Below are 20,142 nucleotides of genomic sequence, written 5' to 3' on the forward strand. Positions count from 1 at the left end.
TTTATCACCAGAGGAAATTGACAAGGGGGAAGTTATGCCGACTAACTCTCCCCATGTGTCAGAGCCTATAACTCCCGCTCAAGGGGCGCCAAGTACATCTAGCGCGCCCATTGCGTATACTTTACAAGACATGGCGGCAGTTATGAATCATACCCTTACAGAGGTATTGTCCAAACTGCCAGGGTTACAAGGAAAGCGAGACAGCTCTGGGGCTAGAACAAATACAGAGCTCTCTGATGCTTTAGTAGCTATGTCTGATATACCCTCACAATGTGCAGAAGCCGAAGCAGGAGAGCTTCTATATGTGGGTGATTTTTCTGACTCAGGGAAGACACTTCAACCTGATTCTGATATGTCTACATTTAAATTTTAAGCTTGAACACCTCCGCGTGTTGCTCAGGGAGGTTTTAGCAACTCTGGATGACTGTGACGCCATGTAGTCCCAGAGAAATTGTGTAAATTGGATAAATACTATGCAGTGCCTGTTTACACTGATGTTTCTCCAATACCTAAGAGGTTTTCAGAAATTATTACTAAGGAATGGGAGAGACCAGGTGTACCGTTTTCTCTCCCCCTCCTGTTTTTAAAAAGATGTTTCCTATAGATGCCGCTACATGGGACTTGTGGCAAACGGTCCCTAAGGTGGAGGGAGCAGTCTCTACCCTAGCGAAGCGTACAACTATCCCTGTCGAGGACAGTTGTGCTTTTCTAGATCCAATGGACAAAAAATTAGAGGGTTACCTTAAGAAAATTTGTATTCAACAAGGTTTTATTCTCCAGCCCCTTGCATGCATTGCCCCTGTCACTGCTGCTGCGGCCTTCTGGTTTGAGTCTCTAGAAGAGGCTCTACAGGTAGAAACCCTGTTGGATGATATCCTTGACAAGCTTAAAGCTCTTAAGCTAGCCAATTCATTTGTTTCTGACGCCGTTGTTCATTTAACCAAGCTAACGGCTTAGAACTCAGGTTTTGCTATTCAGGCACGTAGGGCGCTATGGCTTAAATCCTGGTCAGCTGACGTTACTTCAAAGTCTAAGCTTCTCAACATTCCCTTCAAGGGGCAGACCCTATTTGGGCCTGGACTGAAGGAGATCATTTCTGATATTACTGGAGGAAAAGGTCACGCCCTTCCTCAGGATAGGTCCAACAAATTAAGGACCAAACAGACTAATTTTCGTTCCTTTTGAAACTTCAAGAGTGGCGCAGCTTCAACTTCCTCTAATACAAATCAAGAGGTAAATTTTGCCCAGTCCAAGCCGGTCTGGAGACCTAACCAGGCTTGGAACAAAGGAAAGCAGGCCAAAAAACCTGCTGCTGCCTCTAAGACAGCATGAAAGATCAGCCCCCGATCCGGAAACAGATCTAGTAGGGGGCAGACTTTCTCTCTTCGCCCAGGCTTGGGCAAGAGATGTCCAGGATCCCTGGGCGTTGGAAATTGTGTCCCAGGGATATCTTCTGGACTTCAAAGCTTCTTCCCTAAATGGGAGATTTCATCTCTCACAATTATCTGCAAACCAGATAAAGAGAGAGGCATTCTTACATTGTGTTCAAGACATCATAGTTATGGGAGTGATCCACCCAGTTCCAAAGGAGGAACAGAGGCAAGGCTTCTATTCAAATCTGTTTGTGGTTCCCAAAAAAGAGGGAACCTTCAGACCAATCTTAGATCTCAAGATCCTAAACAAATTTCTCAGGGTCCCATCCTTCAAGATGGAGACTATTCGAACCATCCTACCTATGATCCAGGAGGGTCAATATATGACTACCGTGGACTTAAAGGATGCTTATCTTCACATTCAGATACACGGAGATCATTATCGGTTTCTCAGGTTCGCCTTCCTAGACAGGCATTACCAGTTTGTGGCTCTTCCCTTTGGGTTAGCTACGGCACCAAGAAGCTTTACGAAGGTTCTAGGGTCACTCCTAGCGGTCCTAAGGCCGCGGGGTATAGCCGTAGCCCCTTACCTAGACGACATTCTGATACAGGCGTCGAATTTTCAAATCGCCAGGTCCCATACGGACATTGTTCTGGCATTCCTGAGGTCTCATGGGTGGAAAGTGAACGAAGAAAAAAGTTCTCTATCCCCTCTCACAAGAGTTTCCTTCCTAGGAACTCTGATAGATTCTGTAGAAATGAAGATTTACCTGACAGAGGCCAGGTTGTCAAAACTTCTAAATTCCTGCCGTGTTCTTTATTTTACTTCTCGCCCTTCAGTGGCTCAGTGTATGGAAGTAATCGGCTTAATGGTAGCGGCAATGGACATAGTGCCGTTTGCCTGCCTACATCTCAGACCGCTGCAACTCTGCATGCTCAGTCAGTGGAATGGGGATTACACAGATTTGTCCCCTCTACTAAATCTGGATCAAGAGACCAGGGATTCTCTTCTCTGGTGGCTATCTCGGGTCCATTTGTCCAGGGGAATGACCTTCCGCAGGCCAGATTGGACAATAGTAACGACAGATGCCAGCCTTTTGGGCTGGGGTGCAGTCTGGAACTCCCTGAAGGCTCAGGGCTCGTGGACTCGGGAGGAGGCACTCCTTCCGATAAACATTCTGGAACTAAGAGCAATATTCAATGCTCTTCAGGCTTGGCGTCAGCTTGCTGCGGTCAGGTTCATCAGGTTCATCAGATTCAGATCAGTCGGACAATATCACGACTGTAGCCTACATCAACCATCAAGGGGGAACAAGGAGTTCCCTAGCAATGTTGGAGGTTTCAAAAATAATTCTATGGGCAGAGGTTCACTCTTGCCATCTATCAGCTATCCATATCCCAGGAGTAGAGAACTGGGAGGCGGATTTTCTAAGTCTGCAGACTTTTTATCTGGGGGTGTGGGAACTCCTTCCGGAGGTGTTTGCACAGTTGATTCAACTTTGGGGCAAACCAGAACTGGATCTCATGGCGTCTCGTCAGAACGCCAAGCTTCCTTGTTACGGATCCAGGGATCCCAAGGCAGCGCTGATAGATGCTCTAGCAGCGCCTTGGTCCTTCAACCTGGCTTATGTGTTTCCACCGTTTCCTCTGCTCCCTCGTCTGATTGCCAAGATCAAGCAGGAGAGAGCTTCGATGATTTTGATAGCACCTGCGTGACCACGCAGTACTTGGTATGCAGATCTGGTGGACATGTCATCCCTTCCACCATGGACTCTGCCGCTGAGGCAGGACCTTCTACTTCAGGGACCTTTCAACCATCCAAATCTAATTTTATCTGCGGCTGACTGCTTGGAGATTGAACGCTTTATTTTATCAAAACGTGGTTTCTCCGAGTCGGTCATTGATACCTTAATTCAGGCTCAAAAGCCTGTCACCAGGAAAATCTATCATAAGATATGGTGTAAATATCTTAATTGGTGTCAATCCAAGGGTTACTCATGGAGTAAAGTCAGGATTCCTAGGATATTATCTTTTCTCCAAGAAGGATTGGAGAAGGGATTGTCAGCTAGTTCCTTAAAGGGACAGATTTCTGCTCTGTCTGGCGGATGTTCCAGACGTTCAGGCGTTTTGTCAGGCTTTAGTTAGAATTAAGCCTGTGTTTAAACCTGTTGCTCCGCCATGGAGTTTAAATTTAGTTCTTTAAGTTCTTCAAGGGGTTCAGTTTGAACCTCTGCATTCCATAGATATCAAGTTTTTATCTTGGAAAGTTCTGTTTTTGGTAGCTATCTCTTCGGCTCGAAGAGTTTCAGAGTTATCTGCCTTACAGTGTGATTCCCCTTATCTGATCTTCCATGCAGATAAGGTAGTTTTGCGTACCAAACCTGGGTTTCTTCCTAAGGTGGTATCTAATAAGAATATCAATCAGGAGATTGTTGTTCCGTCACTGTGTCCTAATCCTTCTTCAAAGAAGGAACGTCTATTGCACAATCTTGACGTGGTTCGTGCTTTAAAGTTTTATTTACAAGCTACTAAGGATTTTCGTCAAACATCTGCATTGTTTGTTGTCTACTCTGGACAGAGGAGAGGCCAAAAGGCTTCAGCAACTTCTCTTTCTTTTTGGTTAAGAAGTATAATCCGCTTAGCTTATGAGACTGCTGGCCAGCAGCCTCCTGAAAGAATTACAGCTCATTCCACTAGAGCGGTGGCTTCCACATGGGCTTTTAAAAATGAGGCTTCTGTTGAACAGATTTGTAAGGCGGCGACTTGGTCTTCGCTTCATACTTTTTCTAAATTCTACAAATTTGATACTTTTGCTTCTTCGGAGGCTATTTTTGGGAGAAAGGTCTTACAGGCAGTGGTGCTTTCCGTTAAAGCGCCTGCCTTGTCCCTCCCTTCATCCGTGTCCTATAGCTTTGGTATTGGTATCCCACAAGTAATGGATGAATCCGTGGACTGGATACACCTTACAAGAGAAAACAAAATTTATGCTTACCTGATAAATTTATTTCTCTTGTGGTGTATCCAGTCCATGGCCCGCCCTGTCATTTTAAGGCAGGTGTTTTTTATTTTTAAACTACAGTCACCACTGCACCCTATAGTTTCTCCTTTCTCTTGCTTGTCTTCGGTCGAATGACTGGTAGTGGCAGTTAGGGGAGGAGCTATATAGACAGCTCTGCTGTGGGTGATCCTCTTGCAGCTTCCTGTTGGGAAGGAGAATATCCCACAAGTAATGGATGAATCCGTGGACTGGATACACCACAAGAGAAATAAATTTATCAGGTAAGCATAAATTTTATTATTTGTGCGAATAGCCAAACTCTGAATTATAACTCTATATTTGCACAGATGAAACAATTTAGCATTAAGGATATATGTTTAACAATACATAGGCTATGAATATGAGCTAAAATACAAACTGCTCTTTAAATTTATTTACTACAGCAATATGAACACCAATCGATATCCAGTATTTCTTAATAGGAACAATCTCACCTCATATAAAAATAAGTGTAATTGCAATTGAAAAAGTATGGCCCACTTTGCTTATAGTTTGACTGTCTCCCACGCAACAGTTTTCAGTCAGTTTAGCAAAAATCCTTAGCAGCCTGCCAGTCCTTCTATCCTGCCTACAACTTATATTTAATCATAGGTGAGAAATATGAGGGGCCCTTCGGAACCTTGTCCCTTCTGATTGGACAACCTGGGATATATAGTTGCTAGGGAAAATGCATCCCTTAACAGCCAATCTCCTGGCTGCAATACTGGATTCCGGCCATCGGGGGGCAGCAGACAAGACAGATTCACTCAACCATTTCTAACATTCATGTTTGCTATATTTTAGATATCCCATATGATTATTTAGAATCATAATTTTTTACATTAAAGGGACAATTCTGGTGTAGACTGTCCCTTTAATTACTTACCATTCGAATTCCAGGCAGTATAGCCTCATGCCAATTTTCTGATTATTCCAATACTTGATACCTTTATGTTTTTAATATTTTATATCAAAAGAATTATACTGTTAATCCCAATATCTCCCTATATAATGGTTATTTAACATACTTTAAATTATTGCATTCTTGTTAGCATTTATATTTCATTTAGCATAACAGAAAATTTACAATTTGATATCAAACATCAATATTTTATAGTCCTATCACATCAAAGTGACTTCCATACATGCATCTCACTATATTTCAAGAGATGTATTTAAAATTTTATAAACATTTAGTGCATAATCATATGATATGACTTAGTTCATCCCATGTATGCAATCTTGTATTTATCATCTTTTAGCTCCATCTGGAAAAACAGAAAACTAGATAAATAGAATATCTATATCTATATCATCTTTTTTTTTTCCCCATGTCCATAGGTATATGTAATACAATCTGAGGCATATTTAATATGTTGTCTGAATATATGTAAATATATATATATATTCATACCAAATACAGCAGATAAATCATTGTTCTATAAGAAACAAAATTATACCAGTTACATTTTCAGTGAATTTCAAAGTTACAATACAACATACTTTCTGCTGTTTTGTTGGTACATGGGGAAACTCCATGGGCGATAATTTACACATGGCTGTCAATATTATAGTCCCTGAGAATGTTTGTGTTTTCGAGTCTTTTACCTAGACAGAGCGGCTACATTTTGGGTAGGAAACCCATATATGGGCATGTACCTTTGAGATTCCAGCATGCTAATTTCCATCTCATTAGGCCTTAAAGACATATCCCAGACACTTCGTCTTCACTCACTGTATGGGGTAAAGAGTGTTCTGAAGTTTGCATTTCCAATTAAGGAGCAAATGTTGTATTTTGAAGTTTTAAAAGGGGTTGATGGCCAAATGCTTTAGTGCCAGAAGAAAATTTCAGTTACAATCTGATATGCACTTCATTTTCACACCCTAGCTAGAAATGTCTCTTTTTAAATTACTTCTATGAGTGTCCTGTGTAATTGAAAGAAGTGGGGGAGGACTGACTATGGGTTTTAAGTCAATCCTTTACATCAGAATTGCTATTCTAGAGCACATCTGAAAATATATATATATATATATATATATATATATATATATATATATATATATCCTATTTATTTATATATATCTCTCTATCCTCTCTCCATCCTCTATCCTCTCTCCATCTCTATCCTCAAACTTAAAGTGATATTTTATTTGTTTGCATGTCATTGTCTATAGGAGAATAAAAAAAAATAACAGAACTACACTTCAAACTAAGATGATTATACCAATATTTTGTCAATACTAAAACACTGACAAAGTAATAAAGTTGTCTACTAATTCTACAGTTGGTGCTTCCAGCAGTTTGCAATTCTGGTGGTAGTGGTATAAGGGATTCTCTTAGTGGGGGCTGGTAAAGTTAGTGTTGTGAGAGATTTAATATTAAGTTTGGTAGGGGATTCAGGTGGTAAGGGGTAAATGATGGTGTATTGTATAGTGATGCTTGGTGCACGTATACAAGTTTTTATCTTTGGCTCAGAGTAATGTATTGCAGCTGGAAGGTGAGGGGATAGACGCAGATCCCATATTTGGCATAGTTTCTATATATTTTATGGAATAGAACACCTTATAACTTATGTAATAAATTAAGCTATGACATTAGTAATTAGGATATACAGAATCAGATTTTGTTTTCATGAACAATTATCCCAAAAAAATACTCTCCCACTTGCAACATAAATTTAAAACTGCTCCCTACATTTGAATGTAGTGTGCTGCTATATCAAAACAGTGAATTTCATTTCTCACCGTAGGATTCAAAGTAACAAAATAATGAGCCACCGTGGTCTACTCTGTCTACAACGTGTCACACAGCGGAAATAGTGTTACGTTACGCTATTGGTTGCTTCCATGGACCGCCTTTTAGCAAACCCCTTTCTTCTTAGTTATCAAGTCCCACGTATTGTCTATCACTGCGCTAGTTTAATTTGCTTTGTATTCTCTATTGACTATGCAAAGGTTGTAACTTGAATACAGTGCATTCGGCTTGCGACCTTTGCGTATAGTCAGAGAATACAAAGCGCAGTATACTAGCGCAGTGATTGACGTTACGTTGGACTTAGTAACTAAGCATAAGCCAACTTAATATTAAACCTCTCACAACACTAACTTTACCTGCCCCCACTAAGAGAATCCCTTAAACCACTACCACCCGACTTGCAAACACTAGACAACACTAGATACGAAGTAGTCATGCGCAACAATGGCCTTGCCGACATGAACAAAAATGGTGAATGGCTTGCAGATTCCGGCACCTTAAAAAGTCTGGTGATAGTGGCAATGCTTTCCCACACAAAATAATTCACAAGGTGGTGGGTGTCACCAGGCCATTAAACAGAGAACCAGATTGACCAGGAGGTCACTGCATGATAGTGATAAGTGGATGTGGCAACAGACAATCACGTTGTGGCTAGGCTGAAGCTAAAGATGCTGCATTTGTGGTCACCAATCGGCAGCTAGCTCCCAATAGTGCTTTGCTGCTTCTGAGCTTACCTAGGTATGCTTTTCAATTAAGTATACTAAGAGAATAAAGGACATTTATAGAAGTAAATTGTAAAGTTGTTTAAAAATGGTATGCTCTATCTGAATTAAGAGTTTATTTATAATAGTGTCACTTTAGGTTTTTTATATATAACATTTCTTAACCCTTGTGTTTTAAGGTTTATCTGCTTATCACTGCTCTGTTTATACATTCTAAGCATATGCCTATTATGAAAAGCAAATGTTTGGATAAGGATTCCAATGTTCTTGTGAATAACGCTCTACTTTTTTTTTTTTTTTCCCCCCCAGACCTTTTAACCACAATGGGAAAGAGAAACTGATGCCAATATCACCATGATCGGGGGACTTTTCATCTATAATCACAAGGGGGAGGTCCTCATCTCCCGGGTGTACAGAGATGACATTGGGTAAGTAACTTGGCTTCCTTATGTGCCTGTATCTTATAATTTGTTACTAGATGCAATGCCCTGTGCACTTGTGCTGCATATGTGATCCATGGCATGTGAAAAATGTACTGCTGTGTGGAGACTATTTACATTAAAGTATGGGTGATCCCTTGCTGCATGAACTGATATGGGGATATTCCAATAAGGTTATGTTCTACTTCCCATACTGTCCCGATTAATTGCTTGGCATTTTGTTCATGAAGATTGTTGATGATGATAATACTAATAATAAAGTTCAGCTTGAGTAAACCTGTTTTGCACATCACCCAAAGTTTTCTGTCATTTGGTAATATTTAAGCTGATCAAAAGCTATGTTTAATGCTTGCTCATCTTCAGTGTCTGACAGTGCTGCATGCTGCATTTTTATTTTTGCAACTTCTGAAGCAAAGGTAGTTCTAAGTGTCGGCCGCTTTTCATGTACTCATTGTAAGGAAAATGCTTCTATGGATCTATATATCTTTATAGATACTTTAATTTATACCCAGCTTCACTGGATTATAAAATTTGCTTAGACACTGACACTTAACACCTATTTGTATTTGTGGTGTGATTTATGTCTATGTTGGTGAGGGTCCACAAAATCCTTACTCTTGGGAAGTTAAAAACTTGACCACTAGGAGGAGGCAAAGAGACACCAAACCATAGTCTTCAAAAAGCCTTCCCACTTCCTTTCCTGTAGTTCTTTGCCTCGTCAAGGAGAAGGCAAGAATAGAGGTGTTAAGGGTTATCTAACAATTTTCTGTGAATAACTTATTGTACCAATCCACCTGCATATATAGTTTAATTTGCTTTTCTGACATTCTTCTGAATGCTAGTTCACTAATTAATGCATATTACTTGTTAGTAGACTGAGGCTAATCCTGCATCTCATTCTGGTTTTTTTCTTGCAGTCCTGAATATAATCAGTACTGTGTGTTTGTATGGTATTCACATTATGGGACTGACCCCTTATATATGCTTGCAATATGGTTGTCTGTATACATGCAGATGTGTATCTAAATTCTTTATTGTAGTTTTTGCCTATAGCGCAGTAACTGCTAACTCTTTTTGCAGTTCTGGTGTATACCGCAGGATCTGCTTTTATATTGCATTGCAGGTCTAGTGTATCTCACAATGTCTTCTGAATCTATTGCAGTTGGTGTGTACTGCATATCTGCTTTAATTTTGTTTTGTAGTTATAGGTATACAGAAGTATCTGTTTTTTTTATGGATTGCAGGTCTAGTGTATTCCACAATATCTGCTGAAATTGGTATTGCAATTCTAGTGTATGCTGTATATAGCTTTTTATTTGATATTGCAGTTCTAGGTATACCAAAGTATCTGTATTATATTGCATTGCAGGTTTCGTATATCCCACAATGTCTACTGGCATTTTGGGTTGCGCTTCTAGAGTGTTCCGCAGTATCTAAGTACATGGCAAGTCCAGCACTTATCAAAGTGTCTGCTTAATTTTTGTATTGCAGATTTAGTGTATGCCAGAAATCTTTACTGCAGCTCTAGTGTGTTCCGCAGTATCTGTCTTATACTACAATTCTAGTATATTCCGCAATAAGTGCCTTCTCTGGCATTGCAGGTCTGTTGTCTTCCACAGTACCTGTTTTTCTATCTTGTATTATAGCTTTGGGATATACCATTGTATGTGATTAAACCCTGTGTCGCTATTTCAGTATATACCTCAGTTGCTGCTTCGGTATTGCAGTTTGGGATATGCCGCAGTAACTGTTTTAAAGCAGACATCTCAGTTTTGAGAGATACCACATTAACTGCTTTAACCCTGTATTGAGGGTTTAGGTAGACCACAGTATTTGAGTCAATTCGGTATTGCAGGTCTATCGTATGTTGTGGTATCTGCGTAATACTGTATTGCAATTTCTAGTGTTTTCCATAGTATTTGTTCAAACCTGTATTGCAGTTTTAAAGTGATGGTAAATCCAAGTGTATAAGAGACACTAGGATTTACTAGCACTAAAAAAAAATCTTAATTTTTGCCATAGTTTCCTAAAAAAAAACGCTGTTAAACTCTGTAAGGCAAGTTTATCGCTAACTCAGCGCTCTTCTCCAGTAAGGTGACATTTCCACCTCTAGACCAATAGCTGGGATATTATCAGTTGACACGCATTGCTATTGGTTTAGAGGTGGATAGCGCTTTGCTGTGGGAGGCTGGAGGCACTGAGCTAGCGATATACTTCCCTTACACAGAGGGTGAGTTTAACAGTGTGTGTTTTTCTCTTGTAAGGTGTATCCAGTCCACGGATTCATCCATTACTTGTGGGATATTCTCCTTCCCAACAGGAAGCTGCAAGAGGATCACCCACAGCAGAGCGGTCTATATAGCTCCTCCCCTAACTGCCACCTCCCAGTCATTCTCTTGCAGCTCTCGACAAGGGAAGCAGCTAGAGAGATGTGGTGCATTAATGTAGTTTATCTTCAATCAAAAGTTTATTTTCAAATGGTACCGGAGTTGTACTATTTTAGCCTCAGGCAGAAAGTTGAAGAAGAGTCTGCCTGTGGTCTTTGATGATCTTAGCAGGTTGTAACTAAGATCCATTGCTGTTCTCACACATAACTGAAGAGATGAGTAACTTCAGCTGGGGGAATGGCGTGCAGGGTCTCCTGCTCTGAGGTATGTGCAGTTTTAAATATTTCTAGAGAAATGATAAGCTAGAAAATGCTGACAATACCGTATTTATTTAAGGTAAGCCTGATTAGTGATTTAATAACGACTGGTCTCATGCTTGCTGTAAAGGGTAATATTTTTATTATTTACTCACATTACTGAATAGATATAACGTTTGCTTGATGTGTATATAAACGTTTATTTCATATTGGTGATAACTTTATTCTGGGGCCCAGTTTTTCCACATGGCTGACTAGATTTTGCCTAGGGATAGTTTTTTAAGGCCCTCTCACTGTGAGTACAGGTTGGGAGGGGCCTATTTTCCATTAGTTTTTGCAGCTTGAGACATCCAGCTTCCCTGAAGGAGTCCCCTGAACATATAGGACCTGTCTAAGGTTTTTGTGCCTTCCAAAGTCGTTGTATGGGCAGGTAGGGCCACAGTAGAGCTGTGGCAGTTTGTTGTGACTGTTTAAAAACGTTTATCGTTTTTTTGATCCGGTTTTGAAAGGGGTTAATAATCCATTTGCAAGTGGGTGCAATGCTCTTTCAGCCTATTATACACACTGAAAAAATTTCGTAAGATTTACTGCTTTTTTCACTGTTTTAGCAGTTTCTGTGATTGTGTTTTTTTTTCTCTTAAAGGCACAGTACCGTTTTTTTTATTTTTTGCTTGTTCAGTTATTAAAGTGTTTTCCAAGCTTGCTGGTCTCATTACTAGTCTGTTTAAACATGTCTGACATAGAGGAAACTCATTATTCATTATGTTTAGAAGCCATTGTGGAACCCCTTCTTAGAATGTGTACCAAATGCACTGATTTTACTATAGATTACAAAGACCATATTCTGGCTTTAAAAAAATGTATCACCAAAAGAAATTGACAAGGAGGAAGTTATGCCGTCTAACTCCCCACGTGTCAGATCCTATAATTCCCGCTCAGGGGACGCCAAATACGTCTAGCGCGCCCATTGCGTATACCTTGCAAGACATGGCGGCAGTTATGAATCATACCCTTACAGAGGTATTATCTAAACTGCCAGGATTGCAAGGAAAGCGAGACAGCTCTGCGACTAGAATAAATACAGAGCTCTCCGACGCTTTAGTAGCTATCTCTGATACACCCTCACAATATAATGAAGCTGAAGCAGGGGAGCTTCAATCTGTGGGTGATTTTTCTGATTCAGGGAAGATACTTCAATCTGATTCTGATATGTCTACATTTAAATTTAAGCTTGAACACCTCCGCGTATTGCTCAGGGAGGTTTTAGCAACTCTGGACGACTGTGACACTATTGTAGTCCCAGAGAAATTTTGTAGATTGGATAAATACTATGCAGTACCTACTTACACTGATGTTTTTCCAATCCCTAAAAGGTTTTCTGAAATTATTACTAAGGAATGGGATAGACCAGGTGTACCGTTCTCTCCCCCTCCTGTTTTTAAAAAGATGTTTCCTATAGACGCCGCTACACGGGACTTATGGCAGACGGTCCCTAAGGTGGAGGGAGCAGTTTCTACTCTAGCTAAGCGTACCACTATCCCTGTCGGACAGTTGTGCTTTTCTAGATCCAATGGATAAAAAATTAGAGGGTTACCTTAAGAATTTTTTTATTCAACAAGGTTTTATTCTCCAGCCGCTTGCATGCATTGCCCCAGTCACTGCTGCTGCGGCTTTCTGGTTTGAGTCCCTAGAGGAGGCTCTACAGGTTGAAACCCCGTTGGAAGATATTATTGACAAGCTTAGGGCCCTTAAAGTGAAGGTCAATTTTCATCAATGAGTGCCCGGTTTTTAAAAATACTTTTAAAATCAGGGGCACTTTCATTGATGAAAATTAACATTGCACTGGATTTTAAGAAATACTTACCTTTTACTTCTGCAAAGCCGGATCGACAATCTACCTCCTTCTTCTTCCTGCTGTAGACAACAGCAATGACGAAACTGGCTTCCTCCAATCACAGCCAGGCATCACGAGCTGGACGCTCTGGGGTGCAAGCCATGATTGGAGGAAGCCGGTTTTTGTCATTTCTGACGTCGCTACAGAGGAACTGAGGCTGAGATCGGCGATCCGGTTTTGCAGGAGAAAAAGGTAAGTATTTCTTAAAATCCAGTGCAATGTTAATTTTCATCAATGAAAGTGCCCCTGTTTTAAAAAGTATTTTTAAAAACCGGGCACTCATTGATGAAAATTGACCTTCACTTTAAGCTAGCCAATTCATTTGTTTCTGACGCCGTTGTTCATTTAACCAAGCTAACGGCTAAAAATTCAGGTTTCTCTTGTAAGGTGTATCCAGTCCACGGATTCATCCTTTACTTTTGGGATATTCTCCTTCCCTACAGGAAGTGGCAAAGAGAGCACACAGCAGAGCTGTCCGTATAGCTCCACCCCCCAGTCATTCTCTTTGCCGGCTCTAAGCACTAGGGTCTCTCTCGGGAGGGTAAAGTGAATGTGGTGTTAGAATTGTAGTTTTTATTATCTTCAATCAAAAGTTTGTTATTTTAAATGGTACCGGTTTGTACTATTTACTCTCTAGCAGAAAAGTGATGAAGATTTCTGCTGAGAGGAAAATGATTTTAGCATGTTGTAACTAAAATCCACTGCTGTTCCCACACGACTGAGGAGTACCAGAAAACTTCAGTTGGGGGGAACGGTTTGCAGGGTAGTCTGCAATAAGGTATGTTCAGTCATTTATTTCTAGACAAGACTGAGATAATGCTAGAAGAGACTGACAATATCCCCATGAGGGGAGGGTAAGCTATGTTCAGAGACTTAGTAAGGAATTGAATGCTTACATAACAGGGCTAATTATGCTGGTTGACACTAATTCAGGGCAATCGATTGTTTATCTAAGGAAAATATCGTTTCTCCAACATAGGTGTGTCCGGTCCACGGCGTCATCCTTACTTGTGGGATATTCTCTTCCCCAACAGGAAATGGCAAAGAGCCCAGCAAAGCTGGTCACATGATCCCTCCTAGGCTCCGCCTACCCCAGTCATTCTCTTTGCCGTTGTACAGGCAACATCTCCACGGAGATGGCTTAGAGTTTTTTAGTGTTTAACTGTAGTTTTTATTATTCAATCAAGAGTTTGTTATTTTGAAATAGTGCTGGTATGTACTATTTACTCAGAAACAGAAAAGAGATGAAGATTTCTGTTTGTATGAGGAAAATGATTTTAGCAACCGTCACTAAAATCCATGGCTGTTCCACACAGGACTGTTGAGAGCAATTAACTTCAGTTGGGGGAACAGTGAGCAGTCTCTTGCTGCTTGAGGTATGACACATTCTAACAAGACGATGTAATGCTGGAAGCTGTCATTTTCCCTCTGGGATCCGGTAAGCCATGTTTATTACGATTGTAAATAAGGGCTTCAAAAAGGGCTTATTAAGACTGTAGACTTTTTTTGGGCTAAATCGATTGATTATTAACACATATTTAGCCTTGAGGAATCATTTTATCTGGGTATTTTGATATAATAATATCGGCAGGCACTGTTTTAGACACCTTATTCTTTAGGGGCTTTCCCAAAGCATAGGCAGAGCCTCATTTTCGCGCCGGTGTTGCGCACTTGTTTTTGAGAGGCATGGCATGCAGTCGCATGTGAGAGGAGCTCTGATACTTAGAAAAGACTTTCTGAAGGCGTCATTTGGTATCGTATTCCCCTTGGGGCTTGGTTGGGTCTCAGCAAAGCAGATACCAGGGACTGTAAAGGGGTTAAAGTTCAAAACGGCTCCGGTTCCGTTATTTTAAGGGTTAAAGCTTCCAAATTTGGTGTGCAATACTTTTAAGGCTTTAAGACACTGTGGTGAAAATTTGGTAAATTTTGAACAATTCCTTCATGTTTTTTCGCATTTGCAGTAATAAAGTGTGTTCAGTTTAAAATTTAAAGTGACAGTAACGGTTTTATTTTAAAACGTTTTTTGTACTTGTTATCAAGTTTATGCCTGTTTAACATGTCTGAACTACCAGATAGACTGTGTTCTGAATGTGGGGAAGCCAGAATTCCTATTCATTTAAATAAATGTGATTTATGTGACAATGACAATGATGCCCAAGATGATTCCTCAAGTGAGGGGAGTAAGCATGGTACTGCATCATTCCCTCCTTCGTCTACACGAGTCTTGCCCACTCAGGAGGCCCCTAGTACATCTAGCGCGCCAATACTCCTTACTATGCAACAATTAACGGCTGTAATGGATAATTCTGTCAAAAACATTTTAGCCAAAATGAACACTTATCAGCGTAAGCGCGACTGCTCTGTTTTAGATACTGAAGAGCATGACGACGCTGATATTAATATTTCTGAAGGGCCCCTAACTCAGTCTGATGGGGCCAGGGAGGTTTTGTCTGAGGGAGAAATTACTGATTCAGGGAACATTTCTCAACAAGCTGAACCTGATGTGATTGCATTTAAATTTAAGTTGGAACATCTCCGCATTCTGCTTAAGGAGGTATTATCCACTCTGGATGATTGTGACAAGTTGGTCATCCCAGAGAAACTATGTAAAATGGACAAGTTCCTAGAGGTGCCGGGGCTCCCAGAAGCTTTTCCTATACCCAAGCGGGTGGCGGACATTGTTAATAAAGAATGGGAAAGGCCCGGTATTCCTTTCGTCCCTCCCCCCATATTTAAAAAATTGTTTCCTATGGTCGACCCCAGAAAGGACTTATGGCAGACAGTCCCCAAGGTCGAGGGAGCGGTTTCCACTTTAAACAAACGCACCACTATACCCATAGAGGATAGTTGTGCTTTCAAAGATCCTATGGATAAAAAATTAGAAGGTTTGCTTAAAAAGATGTTTGTTCAGCAGGGTTACCTTCTACAACCAATTTCATGCATTGTCCCTGTCGCTACAGCCGCATGTTTCTGGTTCGATGAGCTGATAAAGGCGGTCGACAGTGATTCTCCTCCTTATGAGGAGATTATGGACAGAATCAATGCTCTCAAATTGGCTAATTCTTTCACCCTAGACGCCACTTTGCAATTGGCTAGGTTAGCGGCTAAGAATTCTGGGTTTGCTATTGTGGCGCGCAGAGCGCTTTGGTTGAAATCTTGGTCGGCTGATGCGTCTTCCAAGAACAAGCTACTTAACATTCCTTTCAAGGGGAAAACGCTGTTTGGCCCTGACTTGAAAGAGATTATCTCGGATATCACTGGGGGTAAGGGCCACGCCCTTCCTCAGGATCGGCCTTTCAAGGCAAAAAATAAACCTAATTTTCGTCCCTTTCGTAGAAACGGACCAGCCCAAAGTGCTACGTCCTCTAAGCAAGAGGGTAATACTTCTCAAGCCAAGCCAGCTTGGAGACCAATGCAAGGCTGGAACAAGGGAAAGCAGGCCAAGAAACCTGCCACTGCTACCAAGACAGCATGAAATGTTGGCCCCCGATCCGGGACCGGATCTGGTGGGGGGCAGACTCTCTCTCTTCGCTCAGGCTTGGGCAAGAGATGTTCTGGATCCTTGGGCGCTAGAAATAGTCTCCCAAGGTTATCTTCTGGAATTCAAGGGACTTCCCCCAAGGGGGAGGTTCCACAGGTCTCAGTTGTCTTCAGACCACATAAAAAGACAGGCATTCTTACATTGTGTAGAAGACCTGTTAAAAATGGGAGTGATTCATCCCGTTCCATTAAGAGAACAAGGGATGGGGTTCTACTCCAATCTGTTTATAGTTCCCAAAAAAGAGGGAACGTTCAGACCAATCTTAGATCTCAAGATCTTAAACAAGTTTCTCAAGGTTCCATCGTTCAAGATGGAAACCATTCGAACTATTCTTCCTTCCATCCAGGAAGGTCAATTCATGACCACGGTGGATTTAAAGGATGCGTATCTACATATTCCTATCCACAAGGAACATCATCGGTTCCTGAGGTTCGCATTCCTGGACAAACATTACCAGTTTGTGGCGCTTCCTTTCGGATTAGCCACTGCTCCAAGGATTTTCACAAAGGTACTAGGGTCCCTTCTAGCTGTGCTAAGACCAAGGGGCATTGCTGTAGTACCTTACTTGGACGACATTCTGATTCAAGCGTCGTCCCTTCCTCAAGCAAAGGCTCACACGGACATTGTCCTGGCCTTTCTCAGATCTCACGGATGGAAAGTGAACGTGGAAAAGAGTTCTCTATCTCCGTCAACAAGGGTTCCCTTCTTGGGAACAATAATAGACTCCTTAGAAATGAGGATTTTTCTGACAGAGGCCAGAAAAACAAAACTTCTAGACTCTTGTCGGATACTCCATTCCGTTCCTCTTCCTTCCATAGCTCAGTGCATGGAAGTGATCGGGTTGATGGTAGCGGCAATGGACATAGTTCCTTTTGCACGCATTCATCTAAGACCATTACAACTGTGCATGCTCAGTCAGTGGAATGGGGACTATACAGACTTGTCTCCGAAGATACAAGTAAATCAGAGGACCAGAGACTCACTCCGTTGGTGGCTGTCCCTGGACAACCTGTCACGAGGGATGACATTCCGCAGACCAGAGTGGGTCATTGTCACGACCGACGCCAGTCTGATGGGCTGGGGCGCGGTCTGGGGATCCCTGAAAGCTCAGGGTCTTTGGTCTCGGGAAGAATCTCTTCTACCGATAAATATTCTGGAACTGAGAGCGATATTCAATGCTCTCAAGGCTTGGCCTCAGCTAGCGAGGGCCAAGTTCATACGGTTTCAATCAGACAACATGACAACTGTTGCGTACATCAACCATCAGGGGGGAACAAGGAGTTCCCTGGCGATGGAAGAAGTGACCAAAATCATTCTATGGGCGGAGTCTCACTCCTGCCACCTGTCTGCTATCCACATCCCAGGAGTGGAAAATTGGGAAGCGGATTTTCTGAGTCGTCAGACATTGCATCCGGGGGAGTGGGAACTCCATCCGGAAATCTTTGCCCAAGTCACTCAGCTGTGGGGCATTCCAGACATGGATCTGATGGCCTCTCGTCAGAACTTCAAAGTTCCTTGCTACGGGTCCAGATCCAGGGATCCCAAGGCGGCTCTAGTGGATGCACTAGTAGCACCTTGGACCTTCAAACTAGCTTATGTGTTCCCGCCGTTTCCTCTCATCCCCAGGCTGGTAGCCAGGATCAATCAGGAGAGGGCGTCGGTGATCTTGATAGCTCCTGCGTGGCCACGCAGGACTTGGTACGCAGATCTGGTGAATATGTCATCGGCTCCTCCTTGGAAGCTACCTTTGAGACGAGACCTTCTTGTTCAGGGTCCGTTCGAACATCCGAATCTGGTTTCACTCCAGCTGACTGCTTGGAGATTGAACGCTTGATCTTATCGAAGCGAGGATTCTCAGATTCTGTTATCGATACTCTTGTTCAGGCCAGAAAGCCTGTAACTAGAAAGATTTACCACAAAATTTGGAAAAAATATATCTGTTGGTGTGAATCTAAAGGATTCCCTTGGGACAAGGTTAAGATTCCTAGGATTCTATCCTTCCTTCAAGAAGGATTGGAAAAAGGATTATCTGCAAGTTCCCTGAAGGGACAGATTTCTGCCTTGTCTGTGTTACTTCACAAAAAGCTGGCCGCTGTGCCAGATGTTCAAGCCTTTGTTCAGGCTCTGGTTAGAATTAAGCCTGTTTACAAACCTTTGACTCCTCCTTGGAGTCTCAATTTAGTTCTTTCAGTTCTTCAGGGGGTTCCGTTTGAACCCTTGCATTCCGTTGATATTAAGTTATTATCTTGGAAAGTTTTGTTTTTAGTTGCAATTTCTTCTGCTAGAAGAGTTTCAGAATTATCTGCTCTGCAGTGTTCTCCTCCTTATCTGGTGTTCCATGCAGATAAGGTGGTTTTACGTACTAAACCTGGTTTTCTTCCAAAAGTTGTTTCTAACAAAAACATTAACCAGGAGATTATCGTACCTTCTCTGTGTCCGAAACCAGTTTCAAAGAAGGAACGTTTGTTGCACAATTTGGATGTTGTTCGCGCTCTAAAATTCTATTTAGATGCTACAAAGGATTTTAGACAAACATCTTCCTTGTTTGTTGTTTATTCTGGTAAAAGGAGAGGTCAAAAAGCAACTTCTACCTCTCTCTCTTTTTGGATTAAAAGCATCATCAGATTGGCTTACGAGACTGCCGGACGGCAGCCTCCCGAAAGAATCACAGCTCATTCCACTAGGGCTGTGGCTTCCACATGGGCCTTCAAGAACGAGGCTTCTGTTGATCAGATATGTAGGGCAGCGACTTGGTCTTCACTGCACACTTACCAAATTTTACAAGTTTGATACTTTTGCTTCTTCTGAGGCTTTTTTTGGGAGAAAGGTTTTGCAAGCCGTGGTGCCTTCCATTTAGGTGACCTGATTTGCTCCCTCCCTTCATCCGTGTCCTAAAGCTTTGGTATTGGTTCCCACAAGTAAGGATGACGCCGTGGACCGGACACACCTATGTTGGAGAAAACAGAATTTATGTTTACCTGATAAATTACTTTCTCCAACGGTGTGTCCGGTCCACGGCCCGCCCTGGTTTTTTTAATCAGGTCTGATAATTTATTTTCTTTAACTACAGTCACCACGGTACCATATGGTTTCTCCTATGCAAATATTCCTCCTTAACGTCGGTCGAATGACTGGGGTAGGCGGAGCCTAGGAGGGATCATGTGACCAGCTTTGCTGGGCTCTTTGCCATTTCCTGTTGGGGAAGAGAATATCCCACAAGTAAGGATGACGCCGTGGACCGGACACACCGTTGGAGAAAGTAATTTATCAGGTAAACATAAATTCTGTTTTCTAAGACACTTTGAAAGTCTTTTTGGGTTCTTTCTGGGGTTATTACCCACATGGCTATTTTTTTATTCACTTAGGACTGATTTCTTAGGCCTCACAGCTCCGGAGTAGAGTGGGAGGAGCCTAATTTCGCGCCTCAGATGCGCAGTTAGAATTGCATAGACGTTCATGCTGCTTCACATGGAGGGTCCTGCTGCTGTTTGAGGGCCTAAAAGAAGCTATATTCCCCCAAATCTGATCCCTAAGGGCAGGTAGGGCCACAGCAGGGCTGTGGCAAGGTGCTGTAGTAATTTTAACCGGGTGTTGGCTTTAGGCTGCTCCGGTTTGGACATTAAGGGGTTAATCGTTTTGCTACTAGTGGTGCAATCTTACTAAGGCTTTAGGTACATACTGTGAAAATTTCAAAAGAATTGCTGCATTTTTCACTGTTTTGCAAAATTGTGTGCCC

General features: G+C 41.8%; 1 protein-coding gene across 2 annotated transcripts in view; it reads left to right on the plus strand.

Moving 5' to 3' along the window:
- The window catches only part of AP2M1 (adaptor related protein complex 2 subunit mu 1), a 237,324-nt gene that overhangs the window by 36,427 nt on the left and 180,755 nt on the right, over positions 1-20,142 (plus strand). For both annotated transcript variants that reach the window (XM_053710328.1, XM_053710329.1), the window contains exon 2: positions 8,197-8,315. In XM_053710328.1, the coding sequence (XP_053566303.1) occupies positions 8,242-8,315 (74 nt within the window). In that variant the 5' untranslated portion in view covers positions 8,197-8,241. The remainder of the gene's footprint in view (positions 1-8,196; positions 8,316-20,142) is intronic.

Source organism: Bombina bombina, chromosome 4 (assembly GCF_027579735.1).
Source record: "Bombina bombina isolate aBomBom1 chromosome 4, aBomBom1.pri, whole genome shotgun sequence".
NCBI lineage: Eukaryota > Metazoa > Chordata > Amphibia > Anura > Bombinatoridae > Bombina > Bombina bombina.